At 41.0% G+C, this 21,607-nt stretch overlaps 1 protein-coding gene across 1 annotated transcript in view; it reads right to left on the bottom strand.

The window, feature by feature from the left end:
• Nucleotides 1-3,427: 3,427 nt before the first annotated feature.
• Nucleotides 3,428-21,607, bottom strand: part of LOC145349818 (calcium-responsive transcription factor-like) — a 64,860-nt gene continuing 46,680 nt past the window's right edge. Inside the window, exons 13-16 of the mRNA XM_080198373.1 lie at nt 15,070-15,145; nt 13,625-13,755; nt 8,430-8,808; nt 3,428-5,361 (exon numbers count right to left, since the gene is read on the bottom strand). Coding sequence (XP_080054499.1) covers nt 5,261-5,361; nt 8,430-8,808; nt 13,625-13,755; nt 15,070-15,145 — 687 coding nt within the window. The 3' untranslated portion in view covers nt 3,428-5,260. The remainder of the gene's footprint in view (nt 5,362-8,429; nt 8,809-13,624; nt 13,756-15,069; nt 15,146-21,607) is intronic.

Raw genomic sequence — 21,607 nt, 5'->3', positions numbered from 1 at the left:
GGCGCACCGTCCTCAGAACCCAGCAGCAGCTGAACCTTTCCAGTTCTGACCTTTGGAGTATGTCTTTTTGAGCGGCAGGGTGACACTGCTGCCTCATAGCGCCAGAGATTTGGGTTCAATTCCAGCCTTGGGTGACTGGGTAGAGTTTGCATATTCTCCATGTGTGTGTTTCCTCCCACAGTCCAAAAGATGGTGCAAGTTAGATAGAGTGGCCATGGTAAATTGCCCATTGGTGTAAGGAGGGATAGTGGAATAAATATGTGTGATTGCAGAGATAGGGCAAGGGTTGGGTCTGGGTTAGTTGTTGGCGAGTTGGTGCGGACTCAATGGCCTTCTGCACTGAAGGGATTCTATGATTCTACACTATAAAAAGATGAGATGAAACAGCATAAATTAATGGTTCTTTAGTGTAACTGAGTCATTGGCAAATCATTGCAGGATTTTTTTTTAAAAATCACTATAGGAGATATGAGTTGATCAGGACTAACAAGTAAAGATTTTGAAAATGAAGAGATGGCTACCATTTCTAGCATTCTCTGCTTTATACTAGAATTATTTGAATAAACAATTACCATAGAATCAAGAAAATAATCCACATTTATGTAGCGACCTTCACAGCCTCAGAATGGCCCATAGCTTTTTACACGCAGTGAAGAACTATTGAAGTGCAACGTTATGCATTAAATTTGCTCTCTGCAAGATTCCACAAATGAAATAAAGATTGAAAATATTTTTTATTTCTTTCTCAGTCAAAGCCAACAGAGTGGACGGGGCCAGCCCCTTATCCATAGCCCTGACGAATGGTCATCTAGACTTGAAATGTTGGCTGTTCTCTTTCCAGAGGTGTGTCAGACCTGATGAGTTTCTCAAGCACTTTCTGTTTTTCAGATTCCAGCATCTGCAGTATTTTGCCTTTACTTGAATCCATACATTGCTTGCTCCAAAAACCAATTAAAATTTAATCCAATTCACGGTCCCAACAAAAGGGACTAGATCCAAACTGACAAGAAAAGGCATTACACCTGATCTTGGTCTTGACCATGTACTTGACCTTAACAAAAGGCTGAGTTTGTTTCAGGTGATGCATGGGGTAATTGTTAGCTGGGATGTGACACCAAAAGAATTCTTCTGCTCTTTGAATACTGCAGGATGGTCTTTTAGATTCACCCCAGATTACACACAAATTCAATGTAATGTCACATTCAAAAAACCTCTGAACTGAGGTTAGCCTAGAATAGTTAATCTCAAGTTTAGTGGAGGACTTGCAAATAATTTTTTGATTTGGGGAGAACTACATGGAAATATTTATATAGATTTCAAAAAAAATTGATAAGGTATGTTACAGACACAAGATTAATCTCATGTAAAATGGTGGGGATTGGGGAGGGGGTGAATTTGTCCAAGTAATAGATTAATGCCAGTTAAGCAGGGATAAGCACAAAAGCAAATATCAATTAGGAAGATGAATTGAGTAGGTATTCCACAGGATTCCTTGCTGGGTCATGCAGGAATTAAGAGAATATCAAAACTTACTGATGACGATGTTCAGAAATATTGCTTATTTTGTTTGCTCTGGACATATCGCATTATAGACAAATTTATTCCTCCAACATTTAATGAAAGAAACAGCAATGCGATAATGATTAGATAATCTGTTTATTATGATGAGGATTGAGGGATAAGCAATGATCAAGACACCAGGGATAGCTGTCCCATTCATCTGCAAAATAGTCCCATAGGCTTTTGATATCCATCCAAGCAGGTGGATGGGACCTCAGTTTAATATCTCATTGAATTTTGGATTTGAAGATAGCTCCTGTCAAAAAATTCTGGCATGGTGGCACAGTGGTTAGCACTGCTGCCTCTCAGTGCCAGGGAGCCGGGTTCAATTCCAGCCTCGGGTAACTGTGTGTGGAGTATGCATCTTCTCCCCGAGTCTGTGTGGATTTCCTCCAGGGGTGTTCCATTTTGCTCCCACACTTTAAAGATGTGTGGGTTAGGTTAATTGGCCATGTTCAATTGCCTCAGTTAGGGAGATTAGCAGGGTAAATGCATGGGGGTTACAGGGATACAGCTGGGTGGATTACATCCTCTTTGCTTGATATCAACACCAAACATGCCTTTGTTCCTAAATCAATTAAGTTGCCATCTCAAATAAAGTGAGCATTGTTCATCCCAAAGTAAAATTCTTTAATGTATATTTGTTCCATTACCAAGATCTTCACTATCAATGACTAATTTTGAATTGCCTAATTGTATGCAAATACAAGAGTTCATTTGTAGAAAGCCAGATTCTACAAACAGCAGGGATAAATAATCTGTTTTGATAGTACTGATGGATGGATGCATGTTGGCCAGTTTGAAAGAACACCATGCTTGTTTTCAAAAAAGGGTACAACAAAATCTTTTACATCCACATGGAAAGGTAGACAGGGCCTCAACTGAAAAATGGTACATCCAACAATGTGAAATTCCCTCTTCTGATGCAGCTGAAACCCTATTTTTAGAGCAAATTGATATCCGATCACAACTATGACTTTGCAATAAACTGAAACTTATATTTCTGAAATGGAGTAATTCTTAATGGCAGACAAGTTAAACTACAAAATGCACTGCAGTCAGCATCTAAATGAGGTTACCAACTGCCATGCAATTCCAGAATTTTCTATTTCTGTTCCAGGTTTTTAAACACACACAATTTTTTTTAGTTAAGGAGGTTATGGTGTAGCCACGATGGTTTAAGAATTTTTGAAAGATTATGTAACCTCATTGAGAAGATAGCATCCTTTGGCAAATCTGATAAGTTGCCATTCTGAATACGAACTTTCATTAAACATGTACAATTCAAGTAAATGTAATTCCTTACCACAATATCCACAGCGTGACCCAAGAATGCTTAGCCAAATTTTCTCTTTCCATTGATGATTCAGCATAACCAATGAAACCTTGGATGCTGGTATCACCAATTGCCTTGTGTTTTAAGTTCCCAGTTAAAAAGTAACTAACAGCCAAATGAGTACAAGCAGGTAGAATTGGGCATTACACTAGCACTAGGCTTGTTAATATAACATAACTAGGAGCAGGAGTAGGTAATATGGTCCTGCGAACCTGCTCTCGATCACTGCTCATTTTGTGGACTCAGCTCCACTTACCTGTGTGTTCACCATAACCCTTAATTCCTTTGCTGTTTAAAAAATGTATCTATCCTTGCCTCAAATTTACATTTGTTCTTAGTTGTCTTCAACTAAGATTAAACTGGCAAAATTTTCAATTCACAAAATTGAGGGCTTGATAGAAGCTATTGTGGCAGCCTTGTATAATGATCTTTCACATCAATCCTACTCACAGAACACACGAGTTGCTTCTAAAACATAATTTACTGTGTTTAATTGAAAAAAAACAAAAACAGACAAATTACAATTAAAAGTGGTTTTATTTGAATTACTTTATTTTTGTTGGTAATTTCTGTAAAACATTGCAATCTTCTGCAAACACTGATGTATTAAACATTGTCTGTGATCAAACTTCATTGAAGCAAGTGTACTTCTGTTCAATGGCTCATGTCAGGTAGACTTGTGTAATTAGAGAAGCACAATATATGTGCTTGTGCTAGAATCACGGTCAAATATACTGGCAGTCCTCAGTTAGCGTGTTTATAGGCAGGCAGGGCAACAGAGCAGATCATCCTACCATGGCCAAGATAAAGTCCTTCCACCTGTTTCGCACTATTGGAGTAACTAATTTCCTACTGAAAATGGTTTCACTTCGAACATCGTCTCCTCACAAGGTGTATTTCCTTCAAATTTTTTAACAGCCTGTGTTCTGGAGGATTTTAAAGCTTCCCAAAGGGAAAACTGGCAATGTTGAATGCCACAGCAATTGTATATAAAGATAAATATACAATGTATCTTTACATTGTTATCTGCTTAATTTTGTAATTAATCAGACAATGGTAAAAGTTTCTAAGTCAAAAGGTGGAATCATATTGAAATAAAAGATTGTACAGTCGTATTTCTCTGTCCCTCACCATTAAACAGACCCACACCCCGAAAACGTGAAAAATTTCTAATGATAGTTCTGCCATAGTTGCACATATGTTGTTCATCACTAATTAAAGGCCTGTGCATAAAACATGGAAAAACACCCTCATAATCACAAGGTCTGGTTAGAGGTGGCCTCCAAATCCCAGTGCCTCATTAAAAAAAATTCTCAATCACAATTACACTGGCTTACCAATAGTGGCAATTCATTTCTCCCAGAACTGTCCTTCCTCCTCAAAAATCCAGGGCCTGATAATCTTCAATTGCAATGTACTTCTCTTTAAGAATGAGTTCAAGAAATACAAATGTTTTCCTTAATTGGAACTTTGCATCTCTGAATTTCTGCTACTTAATGCCACAAGCAAACATTTCAAGATACAGTAGGGACTGCTACTGCCAGGAACTCAGCAAAGCAATCTGTGACTCATCAAATCATATGTCAGGCTTGAGAAAAATACTTGCTGGTAGTCAATTCTCAAAGGCTAAATGCCCAGTGTTCAAATCTAATTGCATTTCCAAGCTCTGCAAGCTATGCGTACGTGTATTGGAAAATCCTGAGCAGCTACTCCTCTGCAGTTTTGAAGATACCGTGAGACTTCAAATCTGGCTCCATCTCTGGCACCAAAGCCAGTACAAAGCAGTCCATGTTTTCCACTGTGTTTCCAAATATTTGTGAATAAATATAGTCTGTTCAGATCCAGCATGCTTTTAATTAATGTACTCTCATTACTGTTGATCTGGTACCAGCACCAGAAAATCTATAGATAACACCCAAAGCAGCAGTCCTGTAGGATAAATCTGTATGGATGAAGGTCCTTATGTTGCTGGCACAGGCTTCAATACCAGCTGGTTACAAAGCACCAATCTGTTGTGTTTGTTGATATTTCAAGGATACATATTAGATAGACCACCAAAATGGAGAATATTTCTTTAAGCAGCTCTGAGCAGTTAATTTTTGTTAACATGTTCAAATGCCCCCACTGTTCATTCTTACAAAGCAGGCAGAGCAGAAGGTTCATGCATATGACAAAAATTCAAAAGTTATCTCCTTGCAAAATAGGTAAACCTATTCCTGTTACTGGAAACTTCAACCTGGTCTTTTGTCTGCCACTAGAATCACCCATACGTTCCACGATAGCTCAGGAATCTCCCCACGCCAGGTGCTAGTCACTGGGAACCACCAGTTTCTTTGGTTGCACACATGAAGTAGATGAAGATCTTCAATCTCCTGGTCCAGCTATATCAGGCATGCAGGACCTAACAGCAGGTAAGCTCCCATCTTCAGATTCCTCTTTCACTTGGCTAATACAACTCCCTTGGGCTATAATCACATTGGGGAAAAAAGTTAAGCAAGAGCAACAATATTGATCAAAACAATAGAAGTTTATTAATAATTATGTTTTTAGGGCAGGGAAACTGCTATCAATATTCATGTTATAAATGTAAAACTACATTATTCTAACTTGCTGTTTGTGGTATGGTATCAGACTCTCAAGCATGTACTGCCTGGGGCATGCAAACATATAAATTAGGAGAATGTCACTTGGCCCTACGCGCCTGCTCAGCTATTCATTAAGATAACGGCTTAACTGATTGTAACTTCAACTCTATATTCCAAGCCACCTGCGATAAATTTTTACTCCCTTGTTAATCAACAATTTATCTTTTCTACCTTAAAAAAAACAAAGACTCTGATTTCATTGCCTTTCAAGAAAGAGCATTTCAGAGTAAGAAGTTCTCCTCATCTGTATTAAATGACTGACCCCTTATTTTTAAAAACTGACCCCTAGTTTTAGATTCTCTGACCAGAGGAAACATCTTCTCCGTGCTCACCCAGTCAACATCCCTCAGCATCTTAAAGGTTTCGACCAAGTTACCTCTTACTCTTTGCAAACCTAACCTCTCCACCTTTCCTCATAAAACAACCCACCGATTCCAAGTAGTAAACCTTCTCTGAACTGCTTCTAACGAATTCACATCTTAAATAAGGAGACCAATACTGTACACAATATGCCAAATGTGATCATAGAGTCAGAGGTCTACAGCATGGAAACAGGCCCTTCTACCCAACTTGTCCATGCCACCCTTTTTTTTAAAAACACCTGAGCTAATCCCAATCACCCGCATTTGGTCCATATCCCTCTACACCCATCATACTCATGTAACTATCAGAATGCTTTTTAAAACATAAAATTGTACCCACCTCTACTACCACCTCTGGCAGCTTGTCTGAGACACTCATCACCCTCTATATGGAAAAAACTGCCCCTCTGGACACTTCTGTATCTCTCTCCTCTCACCTTAAACCTATGCCCTCTAGTTTTAGACTCACCTACCTTTGGGAAAAGATATTAACTATCTACCTTGTCTATGCCCCTCATTATTTTATAGACCTCTATAAGGTCACTCCTAAGCCTCCTACACTCCAGAGAAAAGAGTCCCAGTCTATTCAGCCTCTTCTCATAACTCAATCCATCAAGTCCCGGTAGCATCCTAGTGAAAGTTTTCTGCACTCTTTCTAGTTCAACAATATCCTTTCTGTAATAGGGTGACCAGAATTGCACACAGTATTCCAAGTGTGGCCTTACCAATGTCTTATACAATTTTGACAAGAAATCCCAACTCCTGTATTCAATGTTCTGACCGATGAAACCAAGCATGCCGAATACCTTCTTCACCACTCTGTCCACCTGTGACTCCACTTTCAAGGAGCTATGAACATGTACCCCTAGATCTCTTTGTTCTGTAACTCTCCCCAACGCCACACCATTAACTGAGTAAGTCCCGCCCTGGTTCAATCTACCAAAATGCATCACCTCGCATTTGTCTAAATTAAACTCCATCTGCCATTCATCAGCCCACTGGCCCAATTGATTAAGATCCCACTGCAATTGGAGATAACTTTCTTCACTGTCCACTATGCCACCAATCTCGGTGTCATCTGCAAACTTAATAACCATGCCCCCTATATTCTCATCCAAATCATTAATATAAATGACAAATAACAATGGGCCCAGTACTGATCGCTGAGTCACAGGCCTCCAGTTTGAAAAACAATTCTCTAACAGAAGCCAATTTGGTATCCATTTCGATACCTCACCCTGGATCCCGTGAGATTTAACTTTATGCAATGACCTACTATGCGGTACCTTGTCAAAGGCCTTACTAAAGTCCATGTAAACAACATCAACTGTACTGCCCTCATCTACCTTCTTGGTTACCCCTTCAAAAAAACTCAATTAAATTTGTCAGACATGATTTTCCATTCACAAAGCCATGCTCACTGTCCCTAATCAGTCCTTGCATCTCTAAATGCCTGTAGATCCTGTCTCTCAAAATACCTTCCAACAATTTACCCACCACAGATGTGAGGCTCACTGGCCTGTAGTTCCCAGGCTTTTCCCTGCAGCCCTTTGTAAACAAAGACACAACATTTACCACTCTCCAATCTTCAGGCACCTCACCCTTGATGATTCAAATTGGTCTCACAATACTCTGTATAACAAGCTTTTTAATCAATTTTCTCACAATAAATGATAATATTCTATTAGCTTTTCCAATTACTTGCTGTACCCTTTATATTGTACTTTTGTGATTCATGCACTAGGGCACCCAGATCCCTCTTCTGAATTCTGCAATCTTTCATCCATTTAGATAATAAGCATTTGTTTTATTCTTCCTGCCAAAATGGATAATTACACATTTTCCGCACGGTATACTCCATTTGCCAGATTTTTGCCCACTCACTTAATCTATGTCTTTTTGTAGCCTCTTTACGTCCTCTTCACAATTTACTTTCCTATCTATCTTTGTATTGTCAGCAATTTAGAAAGTTAAGGGCCCAGCACTGATCCCTGTGGCACACCACTTGTCAGGTCCTGCCAACTGGAAAAAGACCTATATGCCAACTGCTTCCTGTTAGCTAGCCAGACTTCAATCCATGCCAATGTTACCCCTACGCCATGAACTTTTATCTTGCGCAATAACATTTGATGTGGCACCTCATCAAATGCCTACTGGAAATCTAAGTACAGTACATCCACTGGACCCCCTTTATCCACAGTGTATGACTTCTTCAAAGAACTCCAATAAATTGGTTAACCATGATTTCGCTTTCATAAAACCATGTGGCCTGATTTCCTTGAATTTCCTTTTGTTTTTCCCACCTTCCTATATTTTATGTCCCGAAAAGCTATTCATCTTCTAATTTTACCCAGTTCTGATGAAAGGTCACAAACTGAAACGTTAATTCTGTTTCTCTCTCCACAGATGACGCCTGACCTCAGTATTTTCTGTTTTCAGTTAAGATTGCTCATATCCACGGTGTTTTGCTTTCGTATTAAAAGTTAAGCAGCAAATTTCATTAACATGCAAAATAACTAAACTTACTGATAACAGAAGGTGATGAGGTTTCCATGATCTGTACAGGGATGGTCTGCCCGGATCCAAGCAAGATCTGGTGAACTCCTCCATCAAGGCCAGTGTCTCCACCGACGGATGTTCCTACTGTCACCAGCTGCCCCATGCTAACCATATTCTGCTCAGATACTGACACACCGACCAACGTGGAAGCTGCAGAGTCGCACTCAGACAGAGAGCTGCTGAGTTGTAAGAAGTGAGCTTGGTTGAAAACCTGCTGTTGCTGTGCGGTAGGGCTACTTGAATCCAGCACTGCAGAAGGGCTGCTGATGCCTGTTTGATGGGAGTTTAATGTAACAACTGCTGTGGTTGTGTCTGAAGAACCGAAGGCTGGCTGTAACTGTAAGCCCTTAGAGAGAAAGAAAGGAAATAAATTGCAAACAGCAGGAAATGACTTACAGAAAATAACTAATTATTTGAAAGAAGTTCATGCCATATAAGATATGGCTGAAGGGAAAGAAAGTTGCAATCTTTTTATCAAATTTTTGCCCTGGGCAGGGTTTGACTGCAGCATAGTGAAGGTTCACTCATTTGATTTCTGGGCTGAGAGGTTTGTCCTATGACAAAAGATTGAGTAAATTAGGTCTATACCCTCTGGGGTTTCAAAGAATGAGAAGTGATCTCGTTGAAACATGCAAGATTCTGAACAGGTTTAACAGGGTAGATACTGAGAAACTGTTTCCCTGGCTAGGAAATCTGGAACACAGAATAATAGGGCCAATCATTTAGGACTTTGATGAAGAAAATCTTTATCAGCATTGCTGAGAAGAGATTTTGTCAAAGCTTTTTACCTTGCACTTATCAGGGCAAAGCGAGAATACCAATGTCAAGGGAAACAACAACTTTATACAGTAGAAGAGGGTGCTGATTGATTGGCATGTGGAACTGATTGATAGAGTCATTGCCATGGAATGCACCAGTTGACAGTGACTGACAGTTAATTGCCAAGCACTGTTTAAAATTTAAACAGGCAGCTTGAGTGATAAATCAAGGCACTGCCCTGTGGAATTAACCAGCCAATTACTATCACTTACTTTGATTAGCTTAATTAGGCACAATGTGTGTCCATGTTCTTCCTGTCTGCAAAGAACATGGCCCTGTGTATTAATATATGTGGCTTCCAGTACACACAAATATACCACCCTAGAAGCCTAACCTCCAATTTTAAAGTGGCTGTCATCATAATTTTTAGCACACTTAGGATTGTTTAGCAAATGTGGTCCAATTGCACAATAACATGTAATGTTGGAAACTGTTGTGTGTTTTGCAAGCACCAAATAGTTGGGTATGGTCTGTACTTTGCTTACTGTGAAAAGGGGAAGCAGCATGCTGTTTATTATAATCTGCCAGTTTTTGGGATGCACAGCTTATATACCTAGCATGGCAATGAAATCCATACATCATATTACTCATTTGTGTGATGGGCAGAATATCGTTTTGGCTTGACGGCAGCATTTTGTCAGTCGCATCTTGCTGGCAGCAAATACCACTTGTGTTGCTGCTGTATAATAACAGCAAGAAACAGCTAGCTTTACCTGGTGCATAAATTCATAGGTTTGTGAATCTTTGGACTTTGCTATCATAGATGATCATGGATATTTTAATGTTGAGTAAATATAAGGCTGAGATAGAACTTTGTACTCTTGGAACCAAAAATCATGAAGAGTGGGTGGGAAATTAGAGTTGAGGCAATGGCCAGCTATGATTATACAGAAAGGCCAAGTTGTCTTCAACTGCTCCTATATGTTCTTTAAGCTAGATCAGAATGCAATCCAAGGAGTCACTAGTTGCATTACATGTGTATAACTGGTTCACACTGAACCCAAAATTAAAATGTCATAATTTCTAAACTCTGAATAAAATTTATTTTGATAGGTGCATTGGCTGAAAGAGAGGACCAAAACCTGTTAACTTTTAAACCAAAGTAGTAACAGGTGGAATTTTCTTTATTGTGGGAAATGGACACAAGTCTATTGTTTACAGTAGGAAAAATCATATCGGGGATGGTCTTCAGATGAAGAAACAAGTTATCCAACCGTCTAAAGCATAAATGTTCTTAAACTGAGGACCAATTACTTTGATAGCTTAGTGCAGTGGTTTCTTTTGGAGTCATGGGCTCCCCTTACACTGTGGCAACAATAGAGAGAGACTCTGGAGCAATAGTTCTGATCAATGGTCTCTGGATCAATTTCACCAAATAGCAAAGGAATGGACAGTAAAGCCAAAGTACCTCTTAACTTGACAAAGTATCTGTAGCAACAAGTGCAAAGCAGAATTGGGATCTGTGTGTGCCAGCTTGATGTAGGCAAAGTACAACTCAGTGACCGACTGAGTATGGAAATTACTGGGGGGTCATGTGGCTGAGCCTGGAAGGCAAGTGGAGGCTTAAAATTGTACTGTGCTTCTGCTCCTGTCTAGTAGGGTAGGGGGATGATGCTTGAAAAGGAGCTGATTACATTGTGTATGGGATGGGTGTGGTGAAGGAAAAGGGGCTGATTAATGTGTAATGGAAGAGTCACAATAATGGAAGAGGAACTGTGCTGGGAGGGAAAGAAGGGGAGTTGGGCTGATTATTGTGTGTGGTGGGGGGTGCGAAAGGGACTGATGTGTTGAGGAAGGGGCTGATTACAGTTTGCGGGGCGCAGGGGGGTGGTTTACATGTGGTGGTTGAAAAGGGGCTGATTAGCATCTGATGGAGGGGTCACATTGGTGGAAGAGGAGCTGATAATTCTGTGTTGGGGGAGAGAGAACAGGAGATGGGCTGATTATTGTGTATGGTGGGGGTGCAAGAGGGACTGATTGTGTGTTGAGGAACAGATTGATTACAGTAATAAAAAGGCAAAATACTGCAGATGCTGGAATCTGAAACAAAAACAGAAAATGCTGGAAAATTTCAGCAGTCTGACAGTATCTGTGGAAAGAGACTAAAGCCAATGTTTTGAGTTAGGGTAGGCTCTATTCTCTCTCCATAGATGCTGTCAGGCCTGCTGAGATTTTCCAGCATTTTCTGTTTGTGTGTGGACTGATTAGTGTTGGGGCTTAGGGTAGAGGGGTTTCACTGAATCTCTGTCACCGGAAATATGGAGAGCCTGGCTGAAAACTACAGAAGTACAAAAAATGGCCGGGATTCTTCCAAAAAAATTCTAATTGCCAAATTCACATCAAGACTGTTGCTGGTTTTATTTTTAAGTAGGACTTTCACAATGAATCTCCCACATTCTGAGCACTGCAGAGTGCCTCAGGAAGATTCTCGCTGAAAATCTGGGATGGGGCCTATTTCTGCTTGAGAGGTTAGCGACACAGCACTCAGCAGGCCACTGTGCATATGCCAATTTGGCAGAGCCGAGATCGGCACATGCACAGTAGCCCTAAAGTGCCGATCGCTAGCCAGCCCTGCAACCCCACAATGCTGCCCCGCCAATTCCGCCCACCCTGTGAACATGAACACTGGCCTCCTGGACGCTGCCCGATGTGCGCCCCCCCATCCCCCTAACCCGATCAGCCTCTTCCCTCCCGCTGACACTGATCCCAACTACAGTGGCAGCAGAACCTTGCCTCCCCCACTGCTGATCCCCCCTCCCCCTCCCACAATAAGCCCCACCTCCTCGACACTGCTTGAAGCCCAGTGGACAGTGCCACTTTGCCTCTTGGACAATGCTTGGGGACCAGGCTGACAATGCCCAGAGACAACCCCACTTGCCTCCGACATCCTGCTGGGCCTCCGCGGCCTCCCTTCACTCCAGTGGGGTCAACCACCAGCTCCCTGTTGGTGAGGCACTGTTGTAAACCCCGCTGGGGTAAACCACTCCTCGCACAGGAGATTTCAATCCCGGGCCCACTAACGATATCCAAATTGCAATTTCAACAATGAGATCAGCTCCATGCTAATTTCGGCGCAGAGTTGACGATGCGAGAAATCCAGACCCCCAAGGAGCTGACAATGCCAGAAATCTAGGCCCTGGAGATGTGTGGAGACCGTGGCACCCAGTGGGGAGCAGCACATCAGGCTGGGTGAATTGCCCCCAGTATTTGTAAGAAGTAATTCAAAGACACAAGGTTCATGCTTTTTGATGTATATTATGTGTTAATCTATAATATGCAAACTTGCTAAATTAGTCACACTTTCCAGGCAGCATTTGAGGTGCTACTTTAGCCTCACCAATGACTACAAAAAAAAACCTGTTCAAGATGGATATTCTGTTGGCCATTAACTAAAAAAACACATTGGGCCTCACTCTGAATTTCTCTGTGGTTTGATAACCTAGAATCATGGAACTGTCACCAGCAAGAGCAAAATATTCAAGGGAAAGGAAGGAAAAAGAAACAGTGCCTTACTACATTTTCTCTCCTGGAATGATGGTAAGTCCAAGGTGAAGGTTTAATGAACGGGGAAGAATTGGAGCTGAAATTGAAGAATTTCTAACACACAAGTATACAAATAATTGACGCATTAAAGTACATGCGTACATAACAGCAACAACAATTTGCAAAGGATATTTAACTCAGTAAAATGTTCTCAGGTGCTTAACTGGAGCAAAATCAGATAGAAACTGATACTATGCCAAAGGAAACATTAGGGGAAGTGACTAAGTACTTAATTTTGAGTAGCGTCTTAAAGCACAAGACAGAGTTACAGAGGTTTTGGGAGGGAATTCCAGTGTTGATAGCATTTTTGCCAATGGTGGGTTGAAGCAAGTCAGGAATATACAAAAAAGCTGGAGATAGACGAACACAGTTCTCTTAAGGTTGTAGGGCCGCAAGTGGTTACACAGACAGGGAGAACAAGGTTTTGGAGAAATTTGAACACAGGTTTTGAGGCATTAGTGAACTGGAACCTGATGTAAGCACAGAGGTGATGGGTGATCAGGCCTTGGTGCAAGTTTGGCTATGGGTGGCAGAGTTCTGGATGAGTTCATGTTTATGAAGATGAAAGATGGGCGTACTAGTCAAGAATGCATTGGAATAGTAGTCTAGAAGTAATAAAGTATGGATTACCGCTTCAGCAGTAAATGAACTCAAGAATTAGAATACCAATAACGAGTTCTGAAAATAAGCTCAAAAGGCAGAACTTTGAGGAAGAAGTTAGTTATCAGAAGAATGCAAATTGCAAGCCCACGAAAAGTGGAGACCAATGTTTCCTTTAAAAAATAATTTATTGATCTAACCTGTAATTGTGCAAAAAGCTTTGGTTGCAGTGAGGAAAGTGAAGAAGGAAGCTGGGTTGTCTCTGAAGACAATGTATCTGCCACCTGGGCTGACTCCACCTTTGTAATGATCGAATCAGCGATGGTACTATCTGTGGATTGACAACATGTGAAAAATGCATGTTATACTTAACACTTCTCATTTTTAAAAATATGATCATTTAAGCTCTAATTTTTTTCCCCCAAACTGGTTGGTTACTACTATGCAAAGTAGTGGAACAAGGCAATCTAGTTCATGAATATCACTACAAAAATCTTGCCAAAAGCATGTTGAGAAGCCTCACAAGTAAGTGCCTCTCATTATCCTCCAGGAACAGTGAAGCACAGTCTACAGTGGAGCTAATGAAACCCATGCAGCACACTGCTAGGGGTACCTGGCTGAAAGGCAGTACTTACAAAACACTGCTGGGGAAAATCCCATTCATCTTTAATCACAATCTGAGCAAATGCACTTAGTGAATTTTCACTCTAGCAACACTTTTGGTTATTTAACTGTAAAAATTTCTGGGTTTTTTTTCCCATCTGGTTTCTGCAGACAAACCACTGAATTTAAACAGGAATTCAGTTAGCTGTGTTCGGCATGTTCCGTTTTTGAAAGATGACAATGCGTAAATATCAGATGAGAGACATCATTTCTACAGAAATTTAAACAGTACTGTTTGTACTGGGGAGCAGAGGCAATATAGAAGTGATATTTAGAACCATATACATTTCAATAGGGAATATTGGGGTTTTGACACACAAGTTAATTGTATGAGAAATTCCTTTATGCCTTTAGAATGACAACAGAATAATTCAAATCACTTCCTACAAAGAAGGAAATAAGAATGCAAGTAATATTCCAGAGCTTCACTGAATTCCTCAGATTCCCTCTTGCATTGTAAGTACTTCCAAGTACTGCTGTAATGTAGGAAAACAGAAATCCATTTATGCACAACAGAGTAACGAGATAATGACCAAATAATACTTTACTGATGTTGGTTAAGAGAATTAATATTTGGCAGGATATTGGGGAAAACTCTCATGCTCTTATTTGAATAGTATGGGATATTCTGTTTCTACCTAAGAGAGCAAAAGGAACTCTCAGTTTACCATTTCATCTGAAAGATCAAACCTCCAACAGTGCAAACTCCCCCTCAGCACTGCATCAAAATGGCAGCAAGCATCGAGTGGAACCACAACTTCCTGCTTAAAAACCCACCACTTCTTGACTAAAAATTAGTGTTAAAGCTTCTAATGGATAATGTTTTTTAATGAAATCAATCTCAATGGCCATGCCTCTTTTTGTCCTTGTTGTTTTATACATTTTAAGTAAAGGCCAAAGGATTCACTATCTGTTATTGCTTCACAATAGGATCATAAATTTTGAGACCAAAATAGTATATAAAATTTGCACCATAACTTACCATCTCCATGTGCAGATGCAAGTGTGACTGTCACTGTCTCTGTCTGAAGACTTCCATTGGATGCTGTCCATTGCAGCTGGAAAAATAACCCTTGTAAGTTAAGCAGAAATAGATTTGAGGCAGCACAGCAATCAGCGACTCAGCCAGTGATACTCCTGTACAGACCACTTGAAGTGATACAATGACAATGCAGATTGCCTAAATATCTTACATCTTCATTTTGCCTCTAGAGGCAAGTGGCTTGTCCATGACATAATGCTTCATCAACTAGGCAGCTTGCCTAAATTGAGTGAGGCAAATAAATCCATTTCCCACCCCTCCCTACATGTAGACTGCTGAGAAGTGCCATGACATGTTACTGGGAAGTCTCAAAGCTGCACGCGTACAATTACTTTACAATTAGAGTGATTAAATATTTAGATAGTCAAACATCGAAGTCATACACTAAGGTTCTACCAACATCAACAAGATAAATTGGCAGGCTATCTGCTAATATGTGAGGGATGTTGATCAGAAGGAGGAGATCTTCGAATGACATGGGCTATTTACAATACATTTGAATCATAATAGAAAGGCAAAGAAGACATCAAGTTATAGCTTAAAACACAAATTTTGTCAAACGTTTATCGCTTATTCTCAAATATTATTCTTTTAAAAAGCCAACAATTATCCACACCAAACACTGACTATAAACTGGAAGAATTTTTCAGACTCTGCTAATCCTGTTATTTTGTTAATCCAGATATGAGCAATAATCCATTACATAAAGTACCATTTGAGTTACTGGTCGAAGAGTCATAGAATTCCTACAGTGCAGAAGGAGACCATTCAGCTCATTAACTGTGCACCAACTCTCTGATATGGAGATGCAGGCGTTGGACTGGGGTAAACACAGTAAGAAGTCTCACAACACCAGGTTAAAGTCCAACATGTTTATTTGGTAGCACAAGCCACAAACTTTCAGAGCACTGCCCCTTTATCATGTGAGTGGGAGTTCTGTTCATAAAAAGGCATATAAAGACACAAACTCAATTTACAAAATAATAGTTGGAATGCAAGTCTTTACAGATAATCAACTCTTAAAGGTACCGACAATGTGAGTGGAGAGAGCGTTAAGCACAGTTTAAAGAGATGTGTATTGTCTCCAGACAGGACATTTAGTGAGATTTTGCAAGTCCAGGCAAGTCGTGGGGGTTACAGATAGTGTGACATGAACCCAAGATCCCGGTTGAGGCCGTCCTCGTGTGCGAACTTGGCTATCAGTCTCTGCTCAGCGACTCTGCGTTACCGTGTGTCGTGAAGGCCGCCTTGGAGAACGCTTACCCGTAGATCAGAAGCTGAATGCCCACGACCACTGAAATGTTCCCCAACAGGTGTGGTATTGTGGTCACTGTTCTCCTGAAGGCTGGGTAGCTTGCTGTGGACAATGGTCCATTTGAGGTTGTGCAGTTGTTTGAAGACAAGAACTGGGGGTATGGGGAGGCATGGCGAGATGTTCGTCTTCATCAATGACATGTTGAAGGCTCCGGGCAGATGTCGCAGCTTCTCCGCTCCAGGGAAGTACTGGATGATGAAGGGTACTCTGTCCGCCACGTCCCATGTTTGTACTCTGAGGAGGTCGGTGCAGGTTTTCACTGGGGCGCGTCGGATCTGTCGATCGATGAGTCTCGTGCCATATCTTGTTATTATGAGGGCATCTTTCAGCATCTGGAGATGTCTGTTGCTATCCTCCTCATCTGAGCAGATCCTGTGTATACGGAGGGCTTGTCTGTATGGGGTGGCTTCTTTAATGTGTTTATGGTGGACGCTGGAAGAGTGGAGCATCGTGAGGTTATCTGTGGGCTTGCGGTATAGCAAAGTACTGAGGTGAGAGACCTTGATGGTGATGCGTGTCCAAGAATGCAACTGATACCGGAGAGTAGTCCATGGTGATAGTGGGATGGAACTTGCTGATGTCATCAAATCGTTGTTTCAGTGATTATTCACCGTGACTCCAAAGGAAGAAAATGTCATTGATGTATCTAGCGTATAGCATTGGCTGAAGGTCCTGCGCGGTGAAGAGGTCTTGTTCAAACCTGTGCATGAAGATGTTGGCATATTGAGATGCGAATTTGGTCCTGCTCAGATGAGGAGGATCACAACAGACAGCTCCAGATGCTGAAAGATGCCCTCATAAGAACAGGATATGGGCTCGACTCATTAATCGACAGTTCCAACATGCCACAGCGAGAAACCGCACCGACCAGCTCAGAAGACAAACACGGGACATGGCAGACAGAGTGGTCCAACCAGGAATCTTGGCATCATTCTGGAGACCATCGTTCCCCTTGGACAACTGAGGCCATTTAGAGTGTAAGGATTCACATTTGGAAAATAATGAAAGGCAAATATTGAGGTTTGCTGTGAATGGGAAACGCCTCAGCAATTGGCGAAGAGTTTGAAGTCAACTACTTGTAAGACGGTTGGGGCTGAGGGCTTCAATGGAGCATAATGTACAATGGCATCATTCAAGTTACTGTTATCAAGTTTGGCATTTGTAATTTATAGAAGCCTGATCCCAAAAGCAGTCCAAAACCACTGTAAACTTTGTAAACCTGTCATCAGCCTGTAAAACAATGTGGATTCCAGGAGTAAAGCTGGCAAGGATTGCCCATGCCTCAAAATATGACATCTGCTATGGACAATACTAAATAGGCAATTGTGTGTCCATTTGGGTGACAAGGTCAGCTCACCAGACTGCCACAAGGTTCAGTAATAGCACTGTCGCTCTTCAACATGTTGCAAAGTTGAATTTGTGAAGTTGGAATGTGATGTTGATAAAGATGTATAAAAAAAATTGTAAAAAAGCTAGACGGAAAAAAATATTGCATTGTCCCTTTAAAAATTGGTTTTGTTTCAGCACTTCGAGGTTGAAAATGCAAAGTACATCCAAAGTTCAAGCTGAAACATTTATATCGAAAGTCAAACAGTAGTTTTGACAAAGGCCTTTGTTTGAATTTTGCCCAATTTAAAGCAGGTACTCAGCTACCAAGAATCTAAATTTGAATTTGATGATGTTGAAAAAAATCAGACCAATCCTATTGTAAGAAAATTGATAGATCATCACAGGTATATAAGAGTGTGCTTCTCTCAAGACTCAGTAGGGAGAGAGGAGCTCTCCACCCTGCCAGCTTTATGTATCTCTTATTAGAACACACCATTTAACCAGCAAAAGGTACCAAATCAACAAGAATTTACAGTCAGAGAAATCAACTGAGAAACTCCAAAAGGTTCCAAAAGGCACAAAACCTGGTTGTATTTTTTTGCGAGTGACGAAAATGTTTTTTTTTGGTTAATGAATGGAAATTGTACTTATTTGAACAGCACCTCAGTAGAATCTTATTTTATTTGTTATATTACTTGTTTAGTTAGTCATAGAATCATAGAAATCCTACACTACAGAAAGAGGCCATTCGCTCCATCAAGTCTGCACCCAGACCCTACCCCTATAATCCCTACATATTTTACTCACAAATCCCTCTAACCTACGCATCTCAGGACACTAAGGGACAATTTTAACATGGCCAATCAACCTAACCTGCACATCTTTGGAGTGTGGGAGGAAACTGGAGCACCCGGAGGAAACCCACGCAGACACAAAGAGAATGTGCAAACTCCACACAAACAGTGACCCAATCTGGGAATCGAACCCAAGGTAACTAGAGCTGAGATGGAGCAGTGCTAACCATTGTGCTACCATGCCTCCAAATAGTTAAAGTTCCTTATTAGTTAAATAAATAAATTGTTGAGTGTTCATCTTAAAGTGAATGTCAGGTATTTCTGTTAGTTAACCACTAAACATTACTGAAGAACATTTCACACCGCCCCACACACTTTTAACAGATTACGAGGCAAGGTATTCCTCTTTGAGGGATTTGATGTTACTTCTTTAGGGGATCAATCTCTAATTCATAATAAATATCCACATAAGACATCAATTAAATTGCATATATTTGCACTGAGATTATCCTAGCCTAGCACTGGAAGTGGTCACCTTCAGTGGCATCAAGTCCATCTTGAATGGGGACCTAAACACCAGGGAGAAATAATAACTCAAGCAAAATAATACAAAACATTTCACCTTGATAAAAGGAGCACAAAGTACATCCTGAAACTAACCTTCAGCAGAAAGACTTTATTGTGACCCCATTCTGAGTTATTCTGGAATGAAGCTAAGCCACACACACTGACCTTCCAGGACACTGATGGAGAGATTAGGATCAACCTGGTCCAGATATTGATGAGCACAAGCTGGTGAGTAACAGCATTTGTGATGCAGATATCAGGGACAGCTTTTTGTGTACTCCACAGTTGAATACTGTGCACCAGAATGGATCATAAGTAGCACGCTTGACTTGATGACAGGAGTTTAATTCACTGTAAGATATGGCTGAACCAGATAAAACACCACTGGGTACTGCTTTCATCTGTTAACTATTCTTTAATCATCTGGAAAAGCAAAGTTAACCACTAGTTTCTTTTTTCCACTGTAAGCTGTCTTCCTCTATTTCCTCTACCCTCACCACAATAATTATGAAGAGCTCATGAAATTCTGTCACTAAAATTGAGACCATACAATCAATCTAAGTGAGTGGGAGAGGGTCTGCGGATGGAGTACAATGTTAGTAAATGTGATCCATTTTTGGTGGAATAATATCAAAATGGACTATGATTTAAATGGTAAAAAATTACAGCATGCTGCTGTGCAGAGGAACCTGGGTGTCCTTGTGCAGGAATCTCAAGGAGTTGGTTTGCAGGTGCAGCAGGTAATTAAGAAGGCAAATGGAATTTTGTCCTTCATTGCTAGAGGGATAGAGTTTAAAAACAGTGAGATTATTTTGCAGCTGTATAAGGTGCTGGTGAGCCCACACCTGGAGTAATGTGTACAGTTTTGGTCTCCTTACTTGAGAAAGGATATACTGGCACTGGAGGGGGTGCAGAGGAGATTCACTAGGTTGATTCTGGAGTTGACGGGATTGGCTTATGAGGAGAGACTGAGTAGACTGGAGCTATACTCATTGGAATTCAGAAGAATGAGGGGAGATCTTATAGAAACATTAGATTATGAAGAGAATAGATAAGATAGAAGCAGGGAAGTTGTTTCCACTGGCAGGTGAAACTAGAACTAGGGGACACAGCCTCAAAATAAGGGGAAGCAGATTTAGGACTGAGTTTAGGAGGAACTTCTTCACACAAAGGGTTGTGAATCTGTGAAATTCCCTGCCCAGTGAAGCAGTTAAGACAACCTCATTGAATGTTTTTAAGGCAAGGATAGGTAAACTTTTGAACAGTAAAGGGATTAAGGATTATGGTGAGCGGGCGGGTAAGTGGAGCTGAGTCCACAAAAAGATCAGCCATGATCTTATTGAATGACGGAGCAGGCTTGAGGGGCCAAATGGCCTACTCCTGCTCCTAGTTCTTATGTTCTTATTTGTCGCCGCTGTTTCCGTTCTTTCCACTAGTCCCTGAATCAAACTTCCCAAAAGGTCTCCAACCTCCTGCACCGGCTGGCCCAGAACTCATATCTTTCTCTCGTTTCTCATTTATTTCTCCTCATGCCCTCTTGTCGCTCATTGGGATCCACCGCCACCTCACATAATCCTATTTCCATTAATCTGCTGACCATCCAACTTTCCTTCCTATGTTAGCTGATATTCTCTCTAGGGTACAGACTGCATCCTTTAAATCTGTTGATATTATCCTTCTCCACAATAAACTAACCTTGACCCACCACCTTAACATACCACCTCATAACGAAGCTCCCTTGCCTCTCCAGTCTTTGGACATGCTGTCACATTTCAAGCCCATGACCACCTTTCCCAGAACTTCATGCCTGAATTCCACCAATCCAATTTTCACCCCTGCCACATTACCAAAATGGCTAAAACCACAAATGACATCTGTTAAGAATTTAGGAAAATCAAGATTAAAAAAGACTGGGGATAAAAGGGAAATAGGTGAGCACTGGGCAAAAGGATGAGTACATGGCTGAATGGGGTGGCATGGTGGCACAGTGACTAGCACTGCTGCCTCACAGCACCAGGGATCAGGGTTCGATTCCTGGCTTGGGTCAGTGTGGAGTTTGTACGTTCTCCCCGTGTTTGTGTGGGTTTTCTCCTGGTGCTCCGGTTTCCTCCCACAATCCGAAAAATGTGATGGCTCAGTGGATTGGACGTGCTAAATTCTCTCTGACAGACAGACGCTGGGGCATGGCGACTAGGGGATTTTCACAGTAACTTCACTGCAGTGTTGATGTAAACCTACTTATGGATAATAAATAAACTTTACTTTTTAACTTAACAACTGCCTGAAGAGATGATTTGTTATGCAAATTACATAGAACATAGAACATTACAGCGCAGAACAGGCCCTTCGGCCCACGATGTTGCGCTGACCAGTTAAAAAAAACAATGACCCACTAATCTAAACCAATCCCTTTTCGTCCATAATTAGTGTAACAATAGTGTTGGCCTAAGTGACTGGGAGAAAACAATGGTAT

Source organism: Carcharhinus amblyrhynchos, chromosome 11 (assembly GCF_965287045.1).
Source record: "Carcharhinus amblyrhynchos chromosome 11, sCarAmb.v2.hapA, whole genome shotgun sequence".
Taxonomy (NCBI): Eukaryota; Metazoa; Chordata; class Chondrichthyes; order Carcharhiniformes; family Carcharhinidae; genus Carcharhinus; species Carcharhinus amblyrhynchos.
The sequence above is the reverse complement of the archived record's forward strand: the minus strand, read 5'-3'. Positions and strand labels throughout refer to the sequence as shown.